Here is a 22,317-nt window from a genome sequence, read left to right on the forward strand (position 1 = left end):
GATTCGTCGAGTCGCCTACAGAAGTTGAGATGGACGAAGTCGCCATGGATAAAAGGTATTAATATGTAATTATTTATGCTGAGATAGGTAACATAAGGTTCTATAATTGTTTTTTTATTCAAATTGCCTTACGATAATCCGGATGATCCTAGACATGTCGATAAGGAGGACGGATTTATGACGCCAACGAAAAAAGCAAGTGTGCCTAAGGTGTGCGTTTTTTTATTTTTTTGCACTTATTTATCAACATTATATGTTTATTTATTCAACATTATGTGAATTTACAGGTAGGGATGTCTTTCGATAACGTGGAATCAGCTGAGGAGTTTTACAAGAGTTATGCACGTGCCATTGGGTTTGATGTTCGTATTGGTCAACAAAAACTTGATGATAATGGATTGGTTCAATGGAAACGTTACTTATGTGCAAGGCAATGATACAAACAAAAGAAGGATGATGTACCTGTGGACCCATCCAAGAAGAAGGTAAAACACACTAGAGAAACTAGATGTGGATGTGAAGCCTATATTTATGTTAAGCGCAATAGTGAAGGCAAGTACCAGATATCAGCTTTATATGAGGACCATAACCATGACCTCGTGACTCCTAGCAAACTTCATTTGCTTAGGTCCAACCGCTTTGTGAGTGAGAAGACAAAAACAACATTGTTCAATTGCAACAAAGCAAGTATAGGAACGTCACAAGCATACAAATTACATCATGTGGGTGCAGGAGGTTTTGAGTACGTAGGTTGCACAAAAAAGGATCTACAGAACTACTATAGCGATTTTAGGAACAAAATCAAAGATGCTGATGCTCAGATGTTTATTGATCAATTTGGTAGACTGCGGGAGCTGGACCCAGGTTTTTTCTTTGAATATGAAGTGAATAATGATGGTCGGTTGGTTCGGATGTTTTGGGCAGATACAACAAGCAGGAAGAACTATGCCCACTTTGGCGATGTGGTGTCTTTTGATTCAACCTATAGCACCAACCAATATGACATGAAATTTACACCTTTCACCGGTGTCAATCATCATATGCAATCTATTTTCTTTGGTGCTGGTTTTCTAGCTGATGAAAAGATTGAAAGCTATGTTTGGTTATTTGAGACCTTCCTACGAGCTGTGGGAAGGAAGGCTCCCGGACTTATTATAATAGATGAGGATGCCAGTATGAGAGCTGCTATTGCTAGTATTCTTCCTAATACTGCTCATAGGTTGTGCATGTGGCACATCATGAAAAAGTTACCAGAGAAAATTGGTCCTCATCTATTAGAGGATGAAGAGTTCTTGAAAAGGGTGAACTCATGTGTATGGGGCTCAGAGACAATAGAAGAGTTTGAAAGTCAATGGATTGCCATTATATCCGATTACCATTTGGAGAACAATGAATGGTTGCAGGGAAGGTATCGCATCCGTGAGTCATGGATCCCGGCATATTTTAAGAATATATGGCTTGCAGGTATTCTTCGGACAACGTCACGATCAGAAAGTGCAAATTCCTTTTTCAATCGTTTCATTGGTCGAAAGCTTGCCTTTGTAGAGTTTTGGCTACGATTCGATACAGCTCTACAATGTCAGCGGCAGGAAGAATTGATTCATGATAACACTACCCTGCATACGAACCCTACTCTATTTACAACATGGGAAATAGAGAAACATGGTGGTTTTGTTTTCACACATGAGGTTTTTAAAAAATTTCAAGAAGAGGTGCTAGCTGCAAGAGAGCACTGTGACGTCCAGACAACAACTGAATTAGAGGACAGAACAATTGTTACAATGACCGACAACTATATGAGAGTCAGAGAGGTAATTTGCTTCACAACCGACCAGGCATATAAGTGCTCGTGCATGCTTTTTGAGTCCATAGGAATTCCATGCCGTCATATAATACGGATGTTCAGAAGTGCAAAAGTAAATGAACTTCCAGTGTACTACATCACAAAAAGATGGATGAAAACTTGTAAAAGGTAAACTCTTGCAGGTGCATATAATATTGTAATTTTTTATACAAAAGTAACATGATTTTTTCTAATTTTCAGGGATAATGCATATGACAACGAAGGCAATTTATTAGTGGAGAAGGCCACTAGTTCTGTGGATGCATCTATGAGAAGGAAGATGTCAAATGCACACAATAAATTTGAAGATATTTTCCGAATGGCCAAGACATCTCCAGAAGGCATGGATACCTTGATAGAAAAATTGGATTCTTTATCCTTGTTGTTCCAGCCTAATACTCGAACCAGACAAGAAGAACAAGAAAATTTTATTGGTTGTACCATCCCAGACGACGTACAAGTCCACCCACCTAACGACATTCGGTCGAAGGGGAAGTGCAAGAGAATATTGGGACATGCAGATAAAAATAAAAGGAGTAAATATACAGGTCCACGCAAATGCACAACATGCAAAAATGTTGGGCATGATAGGCGCAATTGCCCAAACAAAGGGAGCTGATGCAGCGGCTCAAACATGCTCACTTTTACCTGCGGCAATGAATCAATGTACATACTCAATCTCATGTTCAACTTTTTTTCATATATCAAGCATGCTGCTCAATCTCAGAACTTAACTAACATAAGACAGAGAAAACAATCGTGCGTTCTCAAAGCAGGGAAGATTCTCACAAATTGATTTTTATTAGCGACACAAAGTGGATGTACATACTTGATTTTTTCACCCAATTTTACAGTGCCAAGGCCGCGGACTGTATCCTTAGCAGGCACGGTGGCAGCGACCCAAGCCCTGCTGGCTTGCGGCGGCGGCACTCCGATGCAAATGGCGGGCGGGCGCCGGCTTGTAGCGTCGTGGTGGTGGCCAACGAGGAGTACGATGTGTCGCGGCGTCGATTTCCATCGGCAAGATGGCAGTGCCCGGTGGCCGTCGGCGAGATGGTAGTGGCCGGTGGCCGTGCGCCGGCGAGATGGTAGTTGCCGGTCGCTGCGCGCCGGCCTCTACGACGAGTTCGGAGGACGGCGGCTTCTCCACCTGAAACGAGGACGACCAGATATCGCGATGATTCAGCGATCAGCGGGATAGGCAGGGATTACGAGAGATTGGCCGGGATTAATTTTCCTAGGGGGTTTTTTGGTATATTTGTTTTGCCAATTAGATGGTGTGGTGGGAGAGTTTATGTGTAAAAAGACACAACACCGTTAGATGGCCATCTGACGCACCACAATAGCTGCTTGCATGATTGCATAGATGGGCTGATTGCACCCAAGTCGCTCCCGTCACTGAAGCTCATTTGAAGTTCATCAATAGTCATTTAAGCACAAGTCCTTGGCTGGAAATAAGGCTGCAGATTAGGTGACTTTAGAGATAGTAGTTGATACGTGTAACTTCACCAGATTGAGTATGTGTATGTGTATGTGCAATGTATATATGTGGATAGAACCTATGTATTTGCGACGTATATAAGATCTATTTCATGTACTGTTTTCCTTTTTTTGTTTCTTAATTCATCATCACAGACGCATTTTCTGACACCATGTCTCTGATGTTGCTCATGAGAGACGTGTATCAACTATCAACTAGCCGCTTCTCTGATGACGTGTTTCCAATATACACATCTGTGATGCGGTGTTATCACAGACGCGATGTAAGTGACGCGTTTTTTTCCGCGTCACTAATAAATGTCTAGAGGCGTCTCTAATAAGCTGTTTTCACAGTGCAAGAAGGTTACAAGGATGACCACAAGGGCCGGGATGGCATCTGCGCCGAATTGGAGTAGCACTTCCTGCCCCCTGTTAGCATCCGTGGAACTCTAGGAGTAGATCAGAGTGGGTAATGACTTTTAACTGAAAGAAACTACATTCCCGCTAGCTGTTGGCATCCCCGTGGCACCACCGTAGATGTCGGGGTACAGCGAAGAGGATGTCGAGGTTGTAGAGATGGCGGAGCAGTGACATCCGGCAACCGGGACGTCCTCGCTGCAGACGAAATCGTGGACGATGAGGTCGTAGTGGCATGGCGGCGTGGTGGTGCTGTGGCGGCGGCTTCCCGTCGCTTCAACGCCTCGCGAAGATTGGGTCGCGACTAGGGTTTTCGGTGGGGAAATTGAGCGGCAGTGAATCTCGTGATCTGTGCCGCAGTCCCCACCTCCTCTATATATGGCACTGCGCGATGGGGCCCACCAGCCGTCTATTGGGCTGGGTGTCTCCGATCAGGACGCGAGTCAAAGGGCCCAGTTTGCCGTTGGGCCAACTAGTGGAGATCAATACTAACATTCTCCCCCTTGATCTCACCTTATACTTTTAAAACTCTACAACTTGACGTAACCCTTTTTACTTTCTCTTTGGTTGCTTTGCTCTTGGTTCTTGTCTCATTGCAGATCAGTACATAGGGCGTGTCTTGTCATGACAGCTATCGGTTACCGTCAGATTAACAGCCACAATGCACCTTTCTATATTGAAACAAGACCTTAACCTTTCTTTGGGCCCTTTAGTAATCTAGAAATCATAGGCCTCCCGTAAAACCCATGTCAACTTGGGCGGTAGACCTTTAGTAAGCGGATCTGCAAGCACTTGCCTGATACTTTGATGCTCAATGCTTTCATATGATTCTGGATTTTCTCCTTTGCAACATATAACTCACCGTCAAAGTGTTTGGTAGCACACTTGACATGTTGCCATAGGAGTGAAAACATTCGAATGGTATATTGTTGTTGTCTACCATTATTAATTCCGGGTAAAGGTTTCCTCAACCATTTTACCTGTCCTGTAGCCTCATATTATACTAAACTTTGGGTATACATAAAACCATGATATCACAACTATTTTGCTTTGGAGCTTTTCCACAATAAAACTCCAAGCGCGAGTGTTAGCTACTACTGTGAGCTTCACTAAACATCTCGCCAAAACATAATTATTTTTACTCACAACCTTTTGAGAGTACATGTTCCTTTGTTACTTAGGATGAGGCTGACAATACTTTGCAAAATTGCAAAAACATTCTATAACTCCATTCCAGTGATCTATTGCTAGACTGGACTTCTGCCAAAGTGTCCCGGATACTTGCGCTATGTCAGGGTAAATTCTTTTGAGCACTAATTTTGCTTCCAACAGCTGAAGTATATGGAACCTTTTTCTTTTAATCGATCATATAACGGTTCCTGGATTCCTAAAAATTTCAAAACTATTACCCTTGACAATAAGACAGGCGTAGGCTTACTCGCATGCATACTATATATCTTTAGAACTCTTTTCTAAGTATGCTCCCTGCGATAGTCCTGATACCCCTTTTCTTTTATCCCGGTGAATTTCCTTTCATAGAGCGAATGACTCTTCACCGAGATTATTCTTATCAAAACTAGAGGTCATACTAACCTTCTTTGAACTTTGCGGGAAAAGAAATTTCCCATCTTTGAACTTTGCATATTTGCAATTTGTCATCTTGACCTTTACTTAAAATCCAAAACTTTCTTTGTTCTCATAAAATTTTAGATACCAGTGATCTGATTTCATTGATGTTTTTTTCCCACAATAAAAATCATTTGATTATGTCATGAATATATACTTTCTCGTACAAATCTTCATTGGAAGATATTTCTCAACATCCATCTGATGCAATTCTAAAAGTAGTATGCACCAATGTCACTATAATTCTAAAAGAATCCTTTCATAAGATTGTACAAATTATCTCGTTAGAACTTGTCCTTTTCTTTGCATAAATCTTTAGGCCACAAGTCGTGCTTAGCAACTTTCCATGTTCCCTCTAGAGTCACATTTAATCTTGTAGACCCATTATAGCCTACTGTCTTGGCTCCGTTAGGAACTTATTCTATGTTCCAAAACAAGTTTGAAACTTCTAGGTCTCATGACATCTTTCATAGCTTATTGCCGCCTCGATGAATGAGACACCTCAATTTCTGTCATTCATACAATGCAAAAGCATATGTTGAAGCAATTGTTGGGCTTGAATCATAGGAGTAAACATACGGTCCCACTTCTCTTCAAGCCTTAATTCTCGGCATACTTTACTCCCCCGGATTATCCCATCTTTGTAAAGATGAAATATCTTCTAGCTTTTGTTTGGGTTCAGTCTTTACAAGCCCCATATGGTGCTTTAAGCACCACCTTTTTTTATTGCTTTGAGGCTCAACTATCTTTTCTTCCAATTTGGAGCTGAAAAACTCCAGGAATTTCACTTATTTTGTAATTGGGGTATCAATGTTATGACCGTTGTACTCTCTTTTCGGTCATATTCTTCTTTAATAGATCATTCTTGCTTTAAAAATGCATCGCATTTAACTTGCGGGGAAATTCTCTCTAAATCTTAACTTTGTGGGGAAATTCTCTCTAAATCTTTGTTGTCTTTCTAATCTTTCACCCCCCTCGAAATATGGCACAAGCTTTGCTCCCATAATTTCGAAACTATTTTTAACACTTGTGAATGAGGAGCCTTTCATTAAGTCATACAAAATAATGGGAGTACCATTTCCTCGTTCCTTTTCAAGAGCTCATCAGAGTTCTTCATATTGTTGCACTTTCAAGAACTCACCGGAGTTCTTTATATTGCTATACTTTTGCAAGTCATGCTTGCAATCTCGACTTTTAGTTTGTATATAACTCAACTTTCTTTTGTCCTTCTACTCTTTCAAATCACTATCCAGCATGCCATTATAGTAGTGCATGGAATTGGTGGAATAGCTTTAAAAGCTCCCTCAAACTTCTTCACTTTTATGTGATACTCAAGTAGCACATGAGTCATCACAAAAACTTTCCTGATATGCAGGATATGAATGGCACAAGTGCCAAAACCTTTCCCGACATGCGGTATAAAACTTTAAATGCACTGGTAACAATCAATGTCATAATTTCAGAAATAAATTCAAAAATTATGCTAACACACAAGTTTAATTCAATGTTGGTCAAATTGAACATGCATCTGACTTATGTCACCATTATCTTTACTGTTGAAGGACAAGAAAACACTTTATAGTGATAAAATTTTAGTCACGATGACTAAAACATGTACATATACCTTCTTTTCTAATTAAATCTTCCCGTTGGTTTCAATTTAATCAAAAAAAATTAATGAATTACAATATCAATAAAACTTTAGTGAGAGAAACCAAAAACTTTTCAAAAATAGTTGCATCTCTTTTCCATATCAACTAAAAGTCAGAATAGAACAAGCACTTTTCTTTCTTAATCTCAACTATACAGCTGAGTAACCTCAAAACTTTATCTGTAGTGTTGATTGGAATCAACTTTTGTCTGTTAATTTCTCTCTACATGGGAAGAATTGTATGTCTAAATTTAACGTTGGTCAAAATTAAAACATACAACTTTCCTTTACTTTCAATTTTATATCACCCATGGGCAGAAATAGAACACATGACTAGAGTAAAAATTATAATACTGCCATCATCAACATTGGTCAGAAAATGACAACATCATAATAAACTTTAAATTTTATTTCTTTTAAGAGCAAACTAATGCTCAACTTGACACTTACAATGGCAAAATGGTGCCAAAACAACCTTTCTTTGACTTACAACAGCGTAAGCTTTTCTTAACCTTAAATTTAAAAGCTGCTTTTTCCCACTCGAAAAAACTCATCTAAGTTTATCTTTCTTTATTGCAGTGGAGAAATTTTCTTTCTTTCATAAGCTTTTCTTTGTCTTTCTCTCTTCTCTGAAAAATTGATCACTTTGATGCAAAAAAGTCAAAGATTTAACATTGAACTTAAAATCATAATGAAATTATAATATTGTTATCATCAACGTTGGTCAAAATATAACAATACCATAATTAATTTTAAACCAATATCTTTCTTCTTCTCTATTTAAATTGTCCCTTTGGTTCTAATTTAAATAGAGGATGAGACTTTTACTTTGCAGCGGAAACAAGTAAAACATACTGATATTCAAAAGCAATATCATTGTAAAACTTTACTGTTCTCTGAAACAAATTATCCCGTTGGTTCAAATTTGAATAGAGATCAAAACTATACAAAAAAATATCAAAGGAGAGCTTCCGAAAAAGAGTGGAACAATCGAGAAACTTTACTGTGTAAGCGGCCCGACTCCGAATTGGCTCGCGGCCTGCTTGGCGCTCGCCCGCCGGGGCCCTTGGCCTAACAACCGACGACCGGGCTTCCAAACCGGCCTAGCGTGGCGTGCCTCCCCTTTCCCTCACGGGCCGCAACCCGGCCCACAAGGATCCGACCGCTCCCGGGCCATCGGATCAAATCCGACGGCCGGCCTTGCTTTTCACGAATCAAAACCGCGGCAGCCCGCTCACCTGTAACCTAGCTCCATTCTCCCTCATCCCCCTTTCTCTTTTGCCACCGAGCGGCGGCGGCCCTGCTGGAAGGAGATGGCGGCGCCGCCGCTGCACGCCCCCTCGCCGGCCACGCGCTCGCCCGAGGCCTAGCTGGTGTCAGGCCCCTTCTCTTCTTCCCCGTCCCCTTCGCGCGGCGCACATGGAGGCGAGCGCGGAGTGGCGGCCACTCGTGGCAGTGAGAGGAAAGCGTCGGCGCCGCCGTGGATCCCCTCACCGGCGTGCGCGTTCCCCGGAGGGAGAGCGCGCCGCCATCGAGCGGTTTCGTGACGGTGCCCTGGACACAAGCCCGCGCGGTTGGCGACACGCCGCCAAGAGACAGCTCTCATCTTTTACCACGCGACGGCGATCATGCGCCGGCGAGCCGGCGCCTGTTTGATTATTTCCCGCACGGCGATGGCCGGCAGTGGTGCTACCTGCGGGATCCAGGTAGGTCCCATAGGTCTCTCTTCTTTCTAGGGTTAGGGTTAGGGTTAGGGTTAGGGTTAGGGTCTGGTTCGATCTCTTCTTTTGTCTGTCTGATTTCTTTCTCTGATTCTTTTGATTCGAGTTCGAATCCATCTTTTCCCATCTCGATCTATAGTAAGTATTTGTGACTTCTTTTGTGCTTTAGTTTCTTAGTTAAGTTAGTGGTAGTCCCCTGGTTGTTTATGGGACCATCGTTCACTAGTTTAGTGGATGCTCTAGAGTAAGAGTCCTGATAGAGACGGATGTTCTTGTACGTCTCTAGATTTAGTAAAAGTCAGTGTAGATGTGGTGTCTAGACTAGACATAACCTTTGGTTATTGTATACCCCATGGTTTGTAGAGGTATGTGGCAGGTGATGACAGCCTTGTCTACTCACTATAATCCTCCATGTCCGGATATATCGCACAAGCCATTACCAGAGCTGCCTAGTTTTATCCCACACGAAAGAACACAACCAAATTGCAGATGTATGATTAAACCCACGAAGTTGGGGTCTCACAAACCGATGAAGGCAAAATTGTTCTTAACAGAATAATCTAAGCAAAATTCAAACCCTAACTTGGTCGACTACTACTAAATATAAAGTGTTAGGGGAGTGCAAGTCCCCTGGGTCCACCCCTAATAGGCTCCAGAACGATACACGGCCCAACGGCCCAAAAGATGGCGGTGCAACACCGTGATAGATTCTAGATATCCAATTGTTTCGATGACTAACATTGACTTAGACATCATATTGACATGGGACTACTGGCATTGGACAGCTTATCTCCTTAGCTTTTCATACATATGTAGAACATCGAATTTGGACTCCATTTGCGACCTGGGCTTCGATTTTAGTGCAAACTGCTCTTGGACTCCCAAGCAGACTCGAGCTCGGGTTGTCTGGGATTTTGGCTTGACTTGTTCGCACCACCTGATCTTTTCCTCCTCCAAGTCTTCCTCCAAACACTTCCTGGACCTCTTCATTATTTCTAAGTACAATAACATCATTAGGTAGCATGCTATTCTCATAATTACTAAATGTACATATGCGCATGAGCTCTAGTGATTGGTCTTTGCATATCCATGCGAGCAGTGTTGTTTCTATCCAATGGAGTGATGTACTCACCAGGTGTGAAGTATGTGTGTGCGCACATATGAGCAGATATTACAGTTGTACTTAGGTCCTTTTTGGGAGCTCTACCAAACAGGATAAAGGTAAACATCATCGGCGGAGGAGCTCCCAAAATTCTGCTGAGAGGAGCCATTTGGTGGAAGGGGAGCCGAAAAAACTAGCTCCCACGGCTCCTCTATGTTGCTTGCCGTCTTTGCCCTTCGCGGGTGGTCGGCAGCAGCAAGCGACGAGAACATGCTCAGTTTTCAAGCATGTGTTTCAGCTATGATTGGGATGGGAAAATCATTGCTCAATTCTACTCAACACTCTATGTCAACCGTTCATCTAAGACTTTTCATTGGTCAATCCAAGGGAAGCCCCTGTTAGTTGAGTATGCTCAGTTTGCAAGCATTCTTGGATTTCCTAGTGAAGATCTTTTGGAAAAGATACATGAGAAGGAAAATGTGCTAGAAGATGATTTACTCCACTTTATCTAAGACAGTGCCTATGGAGAAATTGAGTTTGGGACTGTCAAAGGGTTAACACCATACTACACAATCTACATCCAGGCGGCCACACTAGAGGCTCCACACATATAGTGCTCCGCGCAAGACCGCCGCCTCGACTTCACGACTGTGATGTGCTTCCTATGCATGACTCCGTTTAGCGTTTGCATGTCTGCGTCTCGGGAGTCATGTTTTGCTAGGTAGCGTCACAACGATTCTTGAACACAGGAAGCTGGGCAACTCTTTAATACTCTCCCCTGCACTAATATGTATAATTTTTTATATGAATATGCTTTGGATGCACCTAGTTTGTTAGTTTATTGGCAAAATTTATATATAATTATTATCAGTATTACTATTATCATTATTTTTTAGAGGGACCCCAACTCTAATTCCTCACCCCCGAGTCCCCAAATCCTCGGGTTAATGGGGCTCATTGCTAAAATATTGCTCAGTCCGCTTGAAAGGCCAAAAGATTAAAAGGCCAAAAGTTCAAACTCCCGGTGAATGTTTGCAAGAAGATGAGAACCTACACAGGCTACATCTCAAACTTCCGGTGGGGGAGTTCTATTGACACTCACAAAATTCATTGGCAGCGTTGGTCCAAACTGTCAAGAGCCAAAGGTGATGGCTGTATGGGCTTTAGAGAGATGCCGTTATTCAACTAGGCTATGTTGGGCAAACAAGGATGACGACTTATAATGAGGCCGGAGTCGCAGTGTGCAAGAGTTTTGAAAGGGAAGTACTATCCAAATGGACAATTCTTGAGTGCGACCAGGAAGAAAAGAAGCTCAGAAACCTAGCGGGCTATCCTTTTTGGTCGGGAGGCGCTCAGTAAAGGTTTAATCAAAAGAGTTGGCCCAGGGAACATTAAAATTTGGGAGGAAAACTGGTTCACAGGTTTGGGGTCTAAACGGCCGCTGATTCGGTATGATGATACACAAGTGCAACGGGTGCATCAGCTTTTTATCCCAGGCACTAGAGTTTGGAATGAACCATTGGTACGGGACACATTCAGTGTCTTTGATGCTGAAGAAATTCTGAAAGTTAAACCCGGTGCTCGGCTAACGGAAGACGTACTGGCCTGGGCTCCAGAGAAGAGTGGTTCTTACTCCATGCGTTCGTGCTATAGATTGCTGAAATGGGAACAGGACCAGCGTGAGGCAAACTCAGATGGTGAGTCTGGGGCATCAGAGGAAACACACTGGTGGAAGAGGCTGTGGAAGCTTAAAATCCCACCAAAGGTGCATATTTTCTGGTGGAGGGCGATGAATGGCTACCTCCCGACGAAAGGAGAACTGAGAGAAGAAGGCATATCGCACATAAGGATCACTGTGAAGGTTGTGGAGAAGAAGGGGAAGACTAGTTTCTCATCGCCTTCAAATGAACCTTTACTGTTGGTTTTGGCAGAAGGCAAAAGGAAATAATAGGGTGCAAAGTCTCAGTGCTACACCCGGCTACATGGACACGCGACCTGCTCTCGGGCGATGTCTTCTTGGAAAGGGATGATGCAGCTTTGATCGTGTGCAGTGTGTGGTCTCTTTGGTCCAGACGGAATGCATGACATCATGGAAAAATCAAATGGAATGTAACTACGGCGGCCAAACATATCGCAGCAATGATTAAGGACCTGATGTGCATGCATATCAGTGAAGAAAGGAAACCGGCAAGAGGGAGATGCCAGTGGCAAAAACTAGATGTAGATGGTGCAAGGTGAACACAGATGCATCATTTCAGGAGATGTCCACGTTGGGGACCGGAGGCGTGGTCATTAGGGATGAAGGAGGCAGGCTGCTAGCAGTGATGGCCAAGAGTTACAGGCATGTTCCTGATGCCTTGACAGGCATGTTCCTGACGCCTTGACTGCAGAGGCAATGGCGGCAAGAGATGGCCTTGTTTTTTCAGGGACGCATGGTTTTGAGAAGGTTCACTTCGAGATGGACAATCTTCCTTTGGTGAATTTGTTGCAATCCGATAGAGGCAATCTGAGTATTGTGGCCGGCCTCTGGCGGGAGATCCGAGAGGTTAGCAGGAGTTTTGTGTGTTTCAAACTTTCCTTTGTTTTTCGGGAAGGCAATGAGGCAGCTCATGTATGTGCTGGCTTGGCCTCATTATCTAACCCGGTTGAGGTTTGGTTACACTCCTTTCCGCAATGTTTAGCGAGTGTGGCCGAATCTGATTGTAATCCTGTTATTTCTGAGTAATGAAGCTGTCGGGTTTGTCTAAAAAAAAGTTTAAAAGGCCAAGTCACGAGCCAGACACCGCCGCAGATGAATGGAGTCAATTTGCGACTCTGTGAGCCTCAAATTTTTTTGCCACTCCTACGTAGTTCTACATTTTCAGTTTGAACAATCAGCTCTGACTATTTCTGATACATATTCTATGATAATTTTGATTTTGTTTTTGTGCAAGGAAAAAAACTTTAGGAGTATCGATGATCGTTTTCACACCCTTTAATACTCACATCCAAAATTCCATCTCTTCATTTCGTGAAATCTCTCACAACTCGCGTCATAAGGCGGTTAATGCAACGTGCTTGTAGTCTACAGGATTCATGGCTGATTTTAGTGATCTTAGTATGGGTCTGGTTGCATGCATAGCGAGCATGTGAGGTGTTCATGTTTGTATATATAGGTGTTGATGAGAACGCGAGGGTACCCGATCTTTTGTTAGGAGGATAGCTATCAATTTGTCGACAACCCGACACAAGCGATCCGGCTTGTGATCAACAAGACTCGACCCCGCAATCGAAGCACCACGTTGTCTCTTGGTTATCAACCGTGCTTTGCCCGATTGACCACACCACAAAGGCTAATCCTTTCCTATGAATCAAAAAACACAAGCAAAAACAAAGAGAAGCTATTAGCCTGAAGTAAACAACTTAGTTCTATCTTACCTGAGCCTTAGAAATCCTCTCTACTCCTCACCACTTTGGTAGTGTGGTGTCCTTGGATGAATTCGACCCTTAGATAATATACTCATATTCCTATGTGGATACAATAACTTGGAATACTCCTAGGTGAATGCTGCAACGTTATCGTACGCTTGCAGATTTGTTCGTGATGCTAAAATAATACTAGCACATAGTGACAACTTTTCTTGGATGAAACATAGCAAATGATAGTCTCCTCCAAAATAAAATCAAACACACTGAATTCCTCTTGATTTGGAGCCATCCTAGCAATCAAGTTCTTTGACATGTTGGAGATGTTGTCTGAATCACCGCCTTTGGGGCAAAGGGTGCAACGAAAGAGCTGATTGATAAGCTTGTAATTCTCAATGCATCTGGTAATCAATGTCAGGTAATTGTAACGCAAGGAGCAAGGAGATGGATAGCATGGAGCACGGGTGGAGAGTAGCCAATCACGAGAAACCTTGCGCGACGGGTCATTTCATTTAGAGCTAGTATTAAGAGATGATATAGGCGGGTTAAATGGAATGCCACATCATATTTGTACTGAGTTGGAGGGAGAGAAGGTGAAAGAGAAGTTGGCTGCAAGTTTACAACCTGTTCTCAGCTAGCTGTAACACGAACTACAATAAATTTGGTGAGAGAATAAGAGAAGAAAGATGAATCAAATATTAATAATGCAGTCCATCTATGCAACCCACTATTATATGGGATGGCTATTAGATTGGCTTAAGAAAATAATATATAGCCCAATACTGGCTAAATTATTAATTTTACTCTTTCTCATCTGCCTAGCATTGTAGTTATACCTATATACATACTGTATCTCTATCACCTATGAGGCCCCTGCATTTTGCCCACCCCCCTCCAAGGGTCTGCGTGCGATTCCCCCACCAGGCCTGTCTTCCACTCTGCTCCATACAGAACTGCCCCAACTCCTCCACCACGCGTGTATTTTCCAGACCTGCTCTCTCTTCCACCCACGTACAACATGTTGGTTGGTTTTTTTAACATGCAATTTGTTTATAAAAATTTTTTATCTCCTTCGTATGATCTCCATCTTGAATACCGATTGCACCGTTGTGTTCTACATAATGAGACGAACAAAACTAGACCCACTTGCATATATTTTGAAGATATTTGGTACTAGTAACAACTTATATGCAAACTTGAATTTGATATTATTGAAGAAGTTACTATAATATACATATATAACTTGCCAGTTTGCCAGCATGCGTGGGAAAAGAGGGAAAAGACTGACAGCCTGCTGGGATGGAGAGTCGCGTGCTAACGCCAGCGAGGCTGATCGTCTGTTATCTTTTTCCTTTAGCAATCCATCGGGTCTAATTAGTTCCAAATGGGCCTCGATTCTTATTCGACCTTGATTGTCCTAAAGGCCGGCCCATCAAGATCCAATCATTTCCGTTTTCCTCATATCCAATATTTTATTGTTTCAACCATTTCTCACATGTAAAAACTTGCATAAAAATTTGATACGAAAAAACTGGGGGATCGGAAGAACTTGAATTAACGAAGAGAAAAAACATGGTTTTAAGTGATTATGCAAGGAATTCCTTGCGCACCTTGTCTTCTGTTCGATAATTCCTTGCGCACCCCACGCGGCAAGCAAGCTGCCAAGTGCCAAGCAAGGTTTTAAGTGATTTTGGCATTCCTTGCGCACCCCACGTTGCTATGTCAGGTGTTGCTTTTCCTTTTCCAGGTTAAAGCTGTGTGTTGTGACCAAAACTTTAATTAGTTGCACAAAACCTGAAGGAAGAAGCCACAAACATGCATGATGAGGTAATACTTACTTACGTAGTGTGCTCAACTAACCGATCTAGTGATCTTTCTTTGTCAGATTATTCATACTTCATTCGTGTGATCGGCATGTTGTAAAGGGATTTTTTTTTAAAAAAAAAGAATCTATTGAAACACGGATGTGCCGCTTGACAGAGCAAGCATGTGTCGACAAGTTCGATTTATTTAGGAAGAAATTTCATCTAAGAACCGCTTTTCAACACCACCCTAACCTGCTCTTCAATTTAAAACTCTACGCGATCACGTTAGCTATAACCACTTGCACCTTTTCGAGTGCTCTAGGATGCATACAGACATAAAAAATACAAGCTTCCAACAATTCGTAATCAAGCTATAGCTTGCTTTCATTTATCGTAGGGTGATGTATATTCGGTATACCCAAACCTACGGATTGGTACGTGTTATTTATTTGCAACTGTGTTATATGACACCTAGGTGTTTCTTTTCCTCCATTGCACCTTTTTTTATTCCTTCACTCAATCGTCACTAATCTCTTCAACACTGGTAAGGTTCACCTCTCTCTCCTCCATATGATTTGGGTTTTCAGGGTTATGTGTAGTTAGGAATTTAGGATCATAGATTTGACACTTGTACAGGGAAGAGTAGGTAAGGATGGTTGTCTCGACGGTGGAGGAGATTGGTGGACGGGACTGCGAGGCGGCGGAGGATAGCCAATCAGAACGGGAGAGACAAAGTGACTCGTGGCTCGCTACAACAGGTAGCGGTAGAGGCAATGAGCTGTAATGGCGGACCATATAGCTGGAGCGATGGGAAATTGTAAGAGGGCGAGGACACCATGACTTTTCTAGTTTTGTTATGAGAGCATAGAATAGTTGTATAATCTAGTATTTTTAAGGCATCGTCTAGTGACAAGGCACACCCAAGACGAACGCCTTGTACCCTAAGCAATAAGGTGTACCCACTACCCAAGGCACCGTAAGGGCATAGTTACGCCTTATCGCCTAGGTATACGACGTAACCAAAGGTGCTATCTAAGATGCTACACCAACTAGTTGAAGTACTCCGACGGCATCCCACAGGTCGGGGCTGTTGTAACGCACCCGTTCGAGTTTTTTTAAAAAAGATTGTTGGGTCACAGTTTAATGGAGATTTGAGTATAACAAAATTTGGGTGTAAGAAAATTTGAAATACTATGTATGGTACAGATGACCCATTCATTATTGTGAAAAAGAGTATTTGAGCATTGTCCTAAAATGCACCCTTTCATTATGTTTGTGCACCGAGTATGCACAGCGGCGGAGGCAGCGGTGGGGCGGGAGGGGCTCAAGCCTCCCCTACCGCTGTAATCTTCATGAAGCCCTCCTAAGCCTCTCCTACAAATTTGAGAAGGAAGAATAAGGAGGGGAGGGGCTAGAGGAGGAATAAAGGGAAGCTGCCCCTCCTGCCGTGATTCCTGGCTCCGCCACTGAGTATGCATATTACAATATTTTGGCATTCTATTTTTACTTGACTGACATAAGATATTATTGTCTATTTCTGGGTATATGCAGATGCCGGACATGCACAAACAATTATGCTGAAACAATCTAGATATAGTTGACTACGAGGAAGAAGGATAAACAACCAATAAAATTTTAGTCCATCCAAACAAATATGCCCGGCCTAATTATATTTCAGAGCATCCGGATATGTGACTAGAGCACAGTGAAAGGTGCCAGTAAGCGAAAAAAAAAAACTAAGGAGATGCTTCGACCATGTGAGCTGCTCAACACAGTCGCGACACATCCCAACACTGACAGTCCATTCCTTCACGGCGTACCCATAGCAGGTTTGACCTACACCTGCGCGCACGTACCGTCGCACGTGTGCCGATCCTCGCGTACGTGCTACTTAATCCCCATACGTGCCCCCGGAACGCGCTCCACTCCGGCCGCCGGCGCGCCACGACCGCTCCGGCCACGCCGAAGCCATGCACGACGCCGCCTTGGCCGCCGTCCACCACGCCCTCGTCGCCGGCGCCGCCGCGGCGCTCCTCGCGCTGGCCGTCGCGCTCTTCCTGCTCTGGCGCAGGAGGCGCGCCGCGGCCGTGAGAGGCACCGCCGCCGCCGCCCGCCCCTGGTCTGCGGCGTCGACGGCGGCGGCGCCCCTGCCGGTGGTCCCGCTCGCCGACGTCGAGCGCGCCACGGACGGGTTCCACCCAAGCCGGGTCATCGGGCAGGGGCGGCACTTCACCGTGTACGCGGCGGCGCCCGGGGTCGCCGCCAAGCGCATGCACCCGCACCTCGTCCTCGGGGACCCCGGCGGGCGGCGGTTCCCCGCCGCGGTCCGCTCGCTCGCCGTGCTGCCCCACCCGAACCTCGCGGCCATCATCGGCCTCTCCGAGGGCCCCGGCGAGCGGGTCGTCCTCGTCGAGCGCGCCCCCGAAGGCGCCGCCAGCCTCGACAGGCTCCTCGCCGGGGGCGACGCACGCCACGTGCCCACGCTGTCGTGGCGCCAGCGCGCCGCGGTCGCTGCCGGCGCCGCGCGCGGGCTGGCGCACCTGCACGCGTACGGCGTGGTCCACGGCCGCGTGCGGCCGTGCAACGTTCTCGTGAACGCCTCCGGCGGTGGCGGCGGCGGCGCGCGCTGGATGCACGCGACCAGGCTCACGGACTACGGGCTGGCCGGCTTCCTCGACCGCCGCGACGACGCGCGCGCGGAGGACGACGTGTACATGTTCGGCGCGGTGCTGCTGGAGCTGCTCACGGGGCGGCGCTGGGACGGCGGCCGGCTCGCGGACTGGGCCCTGCCGCACATACGCGCCGGCGCCGCGATGGAGGTGCTCGACGTGGCGCGGGCCGGCGCGCCGGCCGACAAGGCGGAGGCGCGGCTCCTGGCGCGGGCGGCAAGGGTGGCGCTGGCGTGCGTGGGCAACGACGGGCGCAGCCGGCCGCGGATGGCGGAGGTGTCGACCATCCTCAGCGACGTGGAGGCCGCGTACCGGCGCCGCGACGGCGCACTGGTGGGCGAGGACGAGGAAGCCGACGACGGCGACGAGGGGCGTCTCAGTGGATGCCTTCTTGGCCCCAGCAGGAGCATCCACAAGGAGGACATGCTGCTCCGGCCTCCCGTGTGAAGACCCAAAGCTGTTAAATTCTTAGGGAAAGTGATCAACTGATGAGTGATGACTACCACTAATCGGCTAGGATAGTAGGAAATGTGTTCTTGTTTGTTTGAACATGTATATATACAACTTTTCCTGAAACTTCTTGTTTTCTATTTGTAGAAAATACAGTCACTGCATAGATCATGAGTAGAATGTACAGGCTATTTGAGCATCTGGTGGTTTCAAATTGATTCGGTGATTTCTCGATTAAATCGACCCTGTTCGGAAACGTGTAATTTCTTCAAGAAACCATGAACATTTGTACTAGCTCTTGTGAATTCTGGTAAAATTCCGCATCACTGCAGGACTAGCACCACCATGATTCTTTATCCGGGAGGAACAAGATGCCATGTGATCATGCGAGGTTTCATGCATGGACTCCGTTGACTCACTGTTCATCGATCACCGGTCGTTGACTCACTGTTCATCGATCACCGGTGTCCGTTGATAGTAAGGCACTGTCTGTTTAGTTGGTGAAAAGTTGTTGTTTTTCGTACTGTAACACATTTTATTGTTACTTGACAAATAATATTCAATTATAAATTAATTAGGCTTAAAAGATTTATCTCATGCTAATTAGTTAGACTATGTAATTAATTATTTTTTTCAACTATATTAATGCTCCATACATGCGTCCGAACATTCGATGTGTAGAAATTTTTTTTTGGAACTAAACAGAGCCCAGGCTGAATAGTTTAAAAGAGCTGCGCAGGTGCTTACGGTGCCTTGTGCCGTGGGCTAGTGTTCGCGTGGAAGCCATGGCCGTGTTTGGATTGGTGCAGGAGAATTCCAAGAATAGGATGCACATATTTCTCGAGAAGAGAATCTCTCATGTGTGGAGTACTCAATGAAGTCTATTTGCGAAATCTCTTTAGGGATGAGTGTAATTTTTTCGCGACGAATCTAATGACGGTAATTAATCGATAATTAACTACAGTGATGCTGTAGTAACCATTATGTAATCACACGGTCAAAAATCTTATTAGATTCTTCAGGGTTCCTATCGCAGAGGTTCTGGAGTTGGTTTTGTAAACCAATTTTATTTAATATCATAATTAGCAATCAAAATTGATAAAATTTCTAACCCAGACTTTTCTAGTCCAAACCAGACGGGCCCATGCATTTCTCTGTCAGATATGGCAGAGAGAGGATGCCTGCCGCATACTCAATCCCCGCCCGAATAAATGCAGTTTCCTGTACTGCCGATTGTTTGCCCTCGTGATCTTTTTAACATGGTCTTCGGAGAGGAGATATGACCTTTTTAACATGCAGAGAGGAGACGCAAAGGTTTCAGCGATTAGATTTGGAACAAGGTAATAGCTGGAGGAATAGTTGGACCTTTTCCCTTTAACAATAGTTGTCAAATTTGTAGAATTGTAAAACTACGTGAGCCTCTCAGCAGCCACCGTAGGATATGCTCCTAAGCCTAAGTGCCTATGTGAACAATGGACAAAATTTTTACACATCGTGAACATTTTACTATATGTCGATAAATAATTTTACATGAAGACAAATAAATTTGCATTGTAAAAGATATTTTTATAAGCATATATACACGTGCTAAACAAGTTTGCATATAAAATAAATAAAGCATTTCACACTCGAATTTATGAGTCTACAATACAAATAAATTAGTATAAATTGAGCATCAATTATTAGTACATTTAGAATAAAGAAAGGAAATAGAGAATAAAATAAGAATAAATGAGAAGCAAAGGAAGATAGGTTATATACTAGTGAAGAAATATTTACTGGAGCATTAGAAATAAAAAGGAGATTAATAAATAATAAAACAAAAAGAGAAAATAAGGTATAGTGCCTTGCATGCATGAGGAAGAAAATGAATAATAATAAAATAAAAAATAAGAAAAGATACAGCCCCTTGCATGCGTGCGGAAGGAAATGAATAAATAATAAAATAAGAACAAGATAAGGTAGAATGAGTATACAATATTAAAATAATTATTATCATGAAAGAATACCCGCTTGAGTTTTAATAGAAAGAAAGAGGAAAAGCACATGTGTGTGTAGAGAGAGAACTAGAGCAGAAAAAAGTAACAATTGGAAGGAAATGAATAGAAAAGAAAAGAAAGAATGGAATACGAGCTAATGGCCAGCCCATCTAGAGCCTGGTCCATGAAAAAACAAATAAAGAAAAAGAAAATAAAACAAAAGGAGAAGGAAAACGAAAGAAAAACATTCAAATGGTCCATGAAGTTAATTGACTCTGTTGCTAGTGACACAAAGATAAACTTTTCCCCTTCTTGCTTCTTCCGCATCCAGAGAAAGGCGAAACAGGGGCTCCCGCTGCCGCTATCGATCCGCCCGATTCCCTTCACCGGCGGCCTCTCAGGCAGCCGTGCGGCGCGGGAATCGGGTGGATCGGTGGCTGGCGTAGTTTTAGCTTCTAGTTTTAGGTGGTTAGGGCTAGATAGCTAGGGTTGCCGGTGGAGAGGGCGCCGCCGCCTTTATTCGTCTACTGGTGGAGGTGGTGAGCCTAGATCCATGGCGGCGTATTTTGCTTCTGATGGTCTTTGGACTGTTGGTGGGCGGGATCTACCTGTGCTGTGTGGTCAGCGATGGCGCTGAAGTCGGAAGCGGCTGGTTCCTCTGCTTCTTCTCTTTCGGCGATGGTGACAGCATATGGTGCGGTTTTCCCGGTGGCGTTCGGATTTGGGAGACGGCGTTGCGCTCGTGGAATAAGGTACTGCGGGCTTCTCTCTTCTTCGCCATTGTGCGCTCCGGCGGTCGCGTTGGGTTCGTGAGTTTGGTTTGTACAGGAGTTCGTTGCAGCTTGGTTCGTTATTCTCCTTCCTGCTACTGCTGCACCTATGTATGCAAGTCGGTGGGCAGAAGGTGAGTGGCGTGGCAGAATCAACTGGTCCGACAGCTGATGGGCCGCTATCGAGGATGTGCTGCACCTTTCCAATGTTGGAGTCCGACCTTTGGTTCGAGGGGATGATTCTGGAGGGGCGCGGCTTGTGTGCGTGGTCTGGAGGGCAGTTGGAGATCGACGGCCAGCTGGGGAAGATCTACGGTCGCAGTAGGGACTTGGTTGTAATTTTGTTTTTTCTTGGGGCCCTTTCTGCAAAAGAAGTGTGCTCTGTTCTGTCCTTTTCCGTTTAATATATGATGCATCCTTCTCGCAAAAAAAAATTGACTCTGTTGCTCACTCTTCACACGCATGACAGTAGCACAAGCACCAGTAGCCGTTGTTTTCTTATTGAGCCAGCTTTATTGCAGTTCGGTATGCGCAGTGAGGCTGTCCGCACCAGGAGCGCTATCGCGTCCGGGACCCCATCCGGCAGTAGGTTTTACCGTTCGAAAATGCTGCAGCGGGGACGCCAAATGCGTACGGTAAAAAAGCAGATGGTCGCCGGTCCGGCAAATCAAGCATGATAGCGGGGGAACGGTACCGCCCGCACTGGCCCACCTCGCCGTCCAGCCGTTGGTTCCCCGCGCCCGTCCAAGCCGCCGCTGCCACCGCTGCTCGCGGAGGAGCTCCGCCGCGGCAGACCCCGCTCGCCAAGTTGGCCGTCCCGTAGGAAGGAGGACGTGCGCCGATGTCAACGTGCTCCGGAGCTCGCGGGCAGGGGATGCCGGAGCTCGCCCGCGGCGGCGCGAAGCTCGGCCGCCCAAGGGCCGCTCGGAGCTCCCCACGCGCAGGCCGCCGCCGCCGCCCCGCGTCCCACACGCGGGCCTCCGCCGCCGGCGCCCCGAGGCTCCTCCGACTCGGCCGCGTAGATCCGCGAGGGAGGGAGGTCCTGCGCCTGCTCGCCTCGCCGCCGGGATGCCGCCTCGCCTCCACCCCGCGCCGCTGGGATGCCGCGCGCCGCCACGACCCGGCCGCCGCACACCACGCCACCACTCCAGGGCCGGTGGCCCCCGCTCCTGCTCGCCCGCCTGCGGGCTGCCACGGCGCTGCTCGCCGGAGCGCCGGGGAGGAAGGGAGGGAGCCGCGGAGGGAGGGCGCCGGTGATGGAGCGGGCTCCACCGTGCCGTCCGCGGGCTTGCTCCTGCTTCGCGCCGCGCCGCCGCGCGAGGGACGAGGAGAGGGCGGCGCCGTCCGGCGAGGGAGGAGGGGAGGGGGCGGTGCTGTGCGCCGGGAGATGGGGAAGAGAG

At 45.6% G+C, this 22,317-nt stretch overlaps 2 protein-coding genes across 2 annotated transcripts; both read left to right on the plus strand.

Annotated features, from left to right (window-relative positions):
- The first annotated feature begins 1,187 nt into the window (after window positions 1-1,187).
- On the plus strand, window positions 1,188-2,477 carry LOC120713646 (protein FAR-RED IMPAIRED RESPONSE 1-like). Its single transcript, XM_039999575.1, has 2 exons — window positions 1,188-1,972; window positions 2,045-2,477. The coding sequence occupies exons 1-2, from the start codon at window positions 1,227-1,229 to the stop codon at window positions 2,460-2,462; spliced, it is 1,164 nt and encodes a 387-aa protein (XP_039855509.1). The 5' UTR covers window positions 1,188-1,226; the 3' UTR covers window positions 2,463-2,477.
- A 14,267-nt stretch (window positions 2,478-16,744) lies between these two features.
- LOC120713648 (probable receptor-like protein kinase At2g47060) lies at window positions 16,745-18,277 on the plus strand. Its single transcript, XM_039999576.1, has one exon. The coding sequence runs from the start codon at window positions 17,020-17,022 to the stop codon at window positions 18,163-18,165; it is 1,146 nt and encodes a 381-aa protein (XP_039855510.1). The 5' UTR covers window positions 16,745-17,019; the 3' UTR covers window positions 18,166-18,277.
- The last annotated feature ends 4,040 nt before the right edge of the window (window positions 18,278-22,317 follow it).

Source organism: Panicum virgatum, chromosome 6K, assembly GCF_016808335.1.
Source record: "Panicum virgatum strain AP13 chromosome 6K, P.virgatum_v5, whole genome shotgun sequence".
Classification (NCBI taxonomy): domain Eukaryota; kingdom Viridiplantae; phylum Streptophyta; class Magnoliopsida; order Poales; family Poaceae; genus Panicum; species Panicum virgatum.

Coding starts and splice junctions, on each gene's coding strand:
- LOC120713646 (XM_039999575.1), top strand. CDS start 1,227: ATGTGGCACATCATGAAAAAGTTACCAGAGAAAATTGGTCCTCATCTA. Junction 1,973..2,044: donor TGGATGAAAACTTGTAAAAG/GTAAACTCTTGC, acceptor TCTAATTTTCAG/GGATAATGCATATGACAACG.
- LOC120713648 (XM_039999576.1), top strand. CDS start 17,020: ATGCACGACGCCGCCTTGGCCGCCGTCCACCACGCCCTCGTCGCCGGC.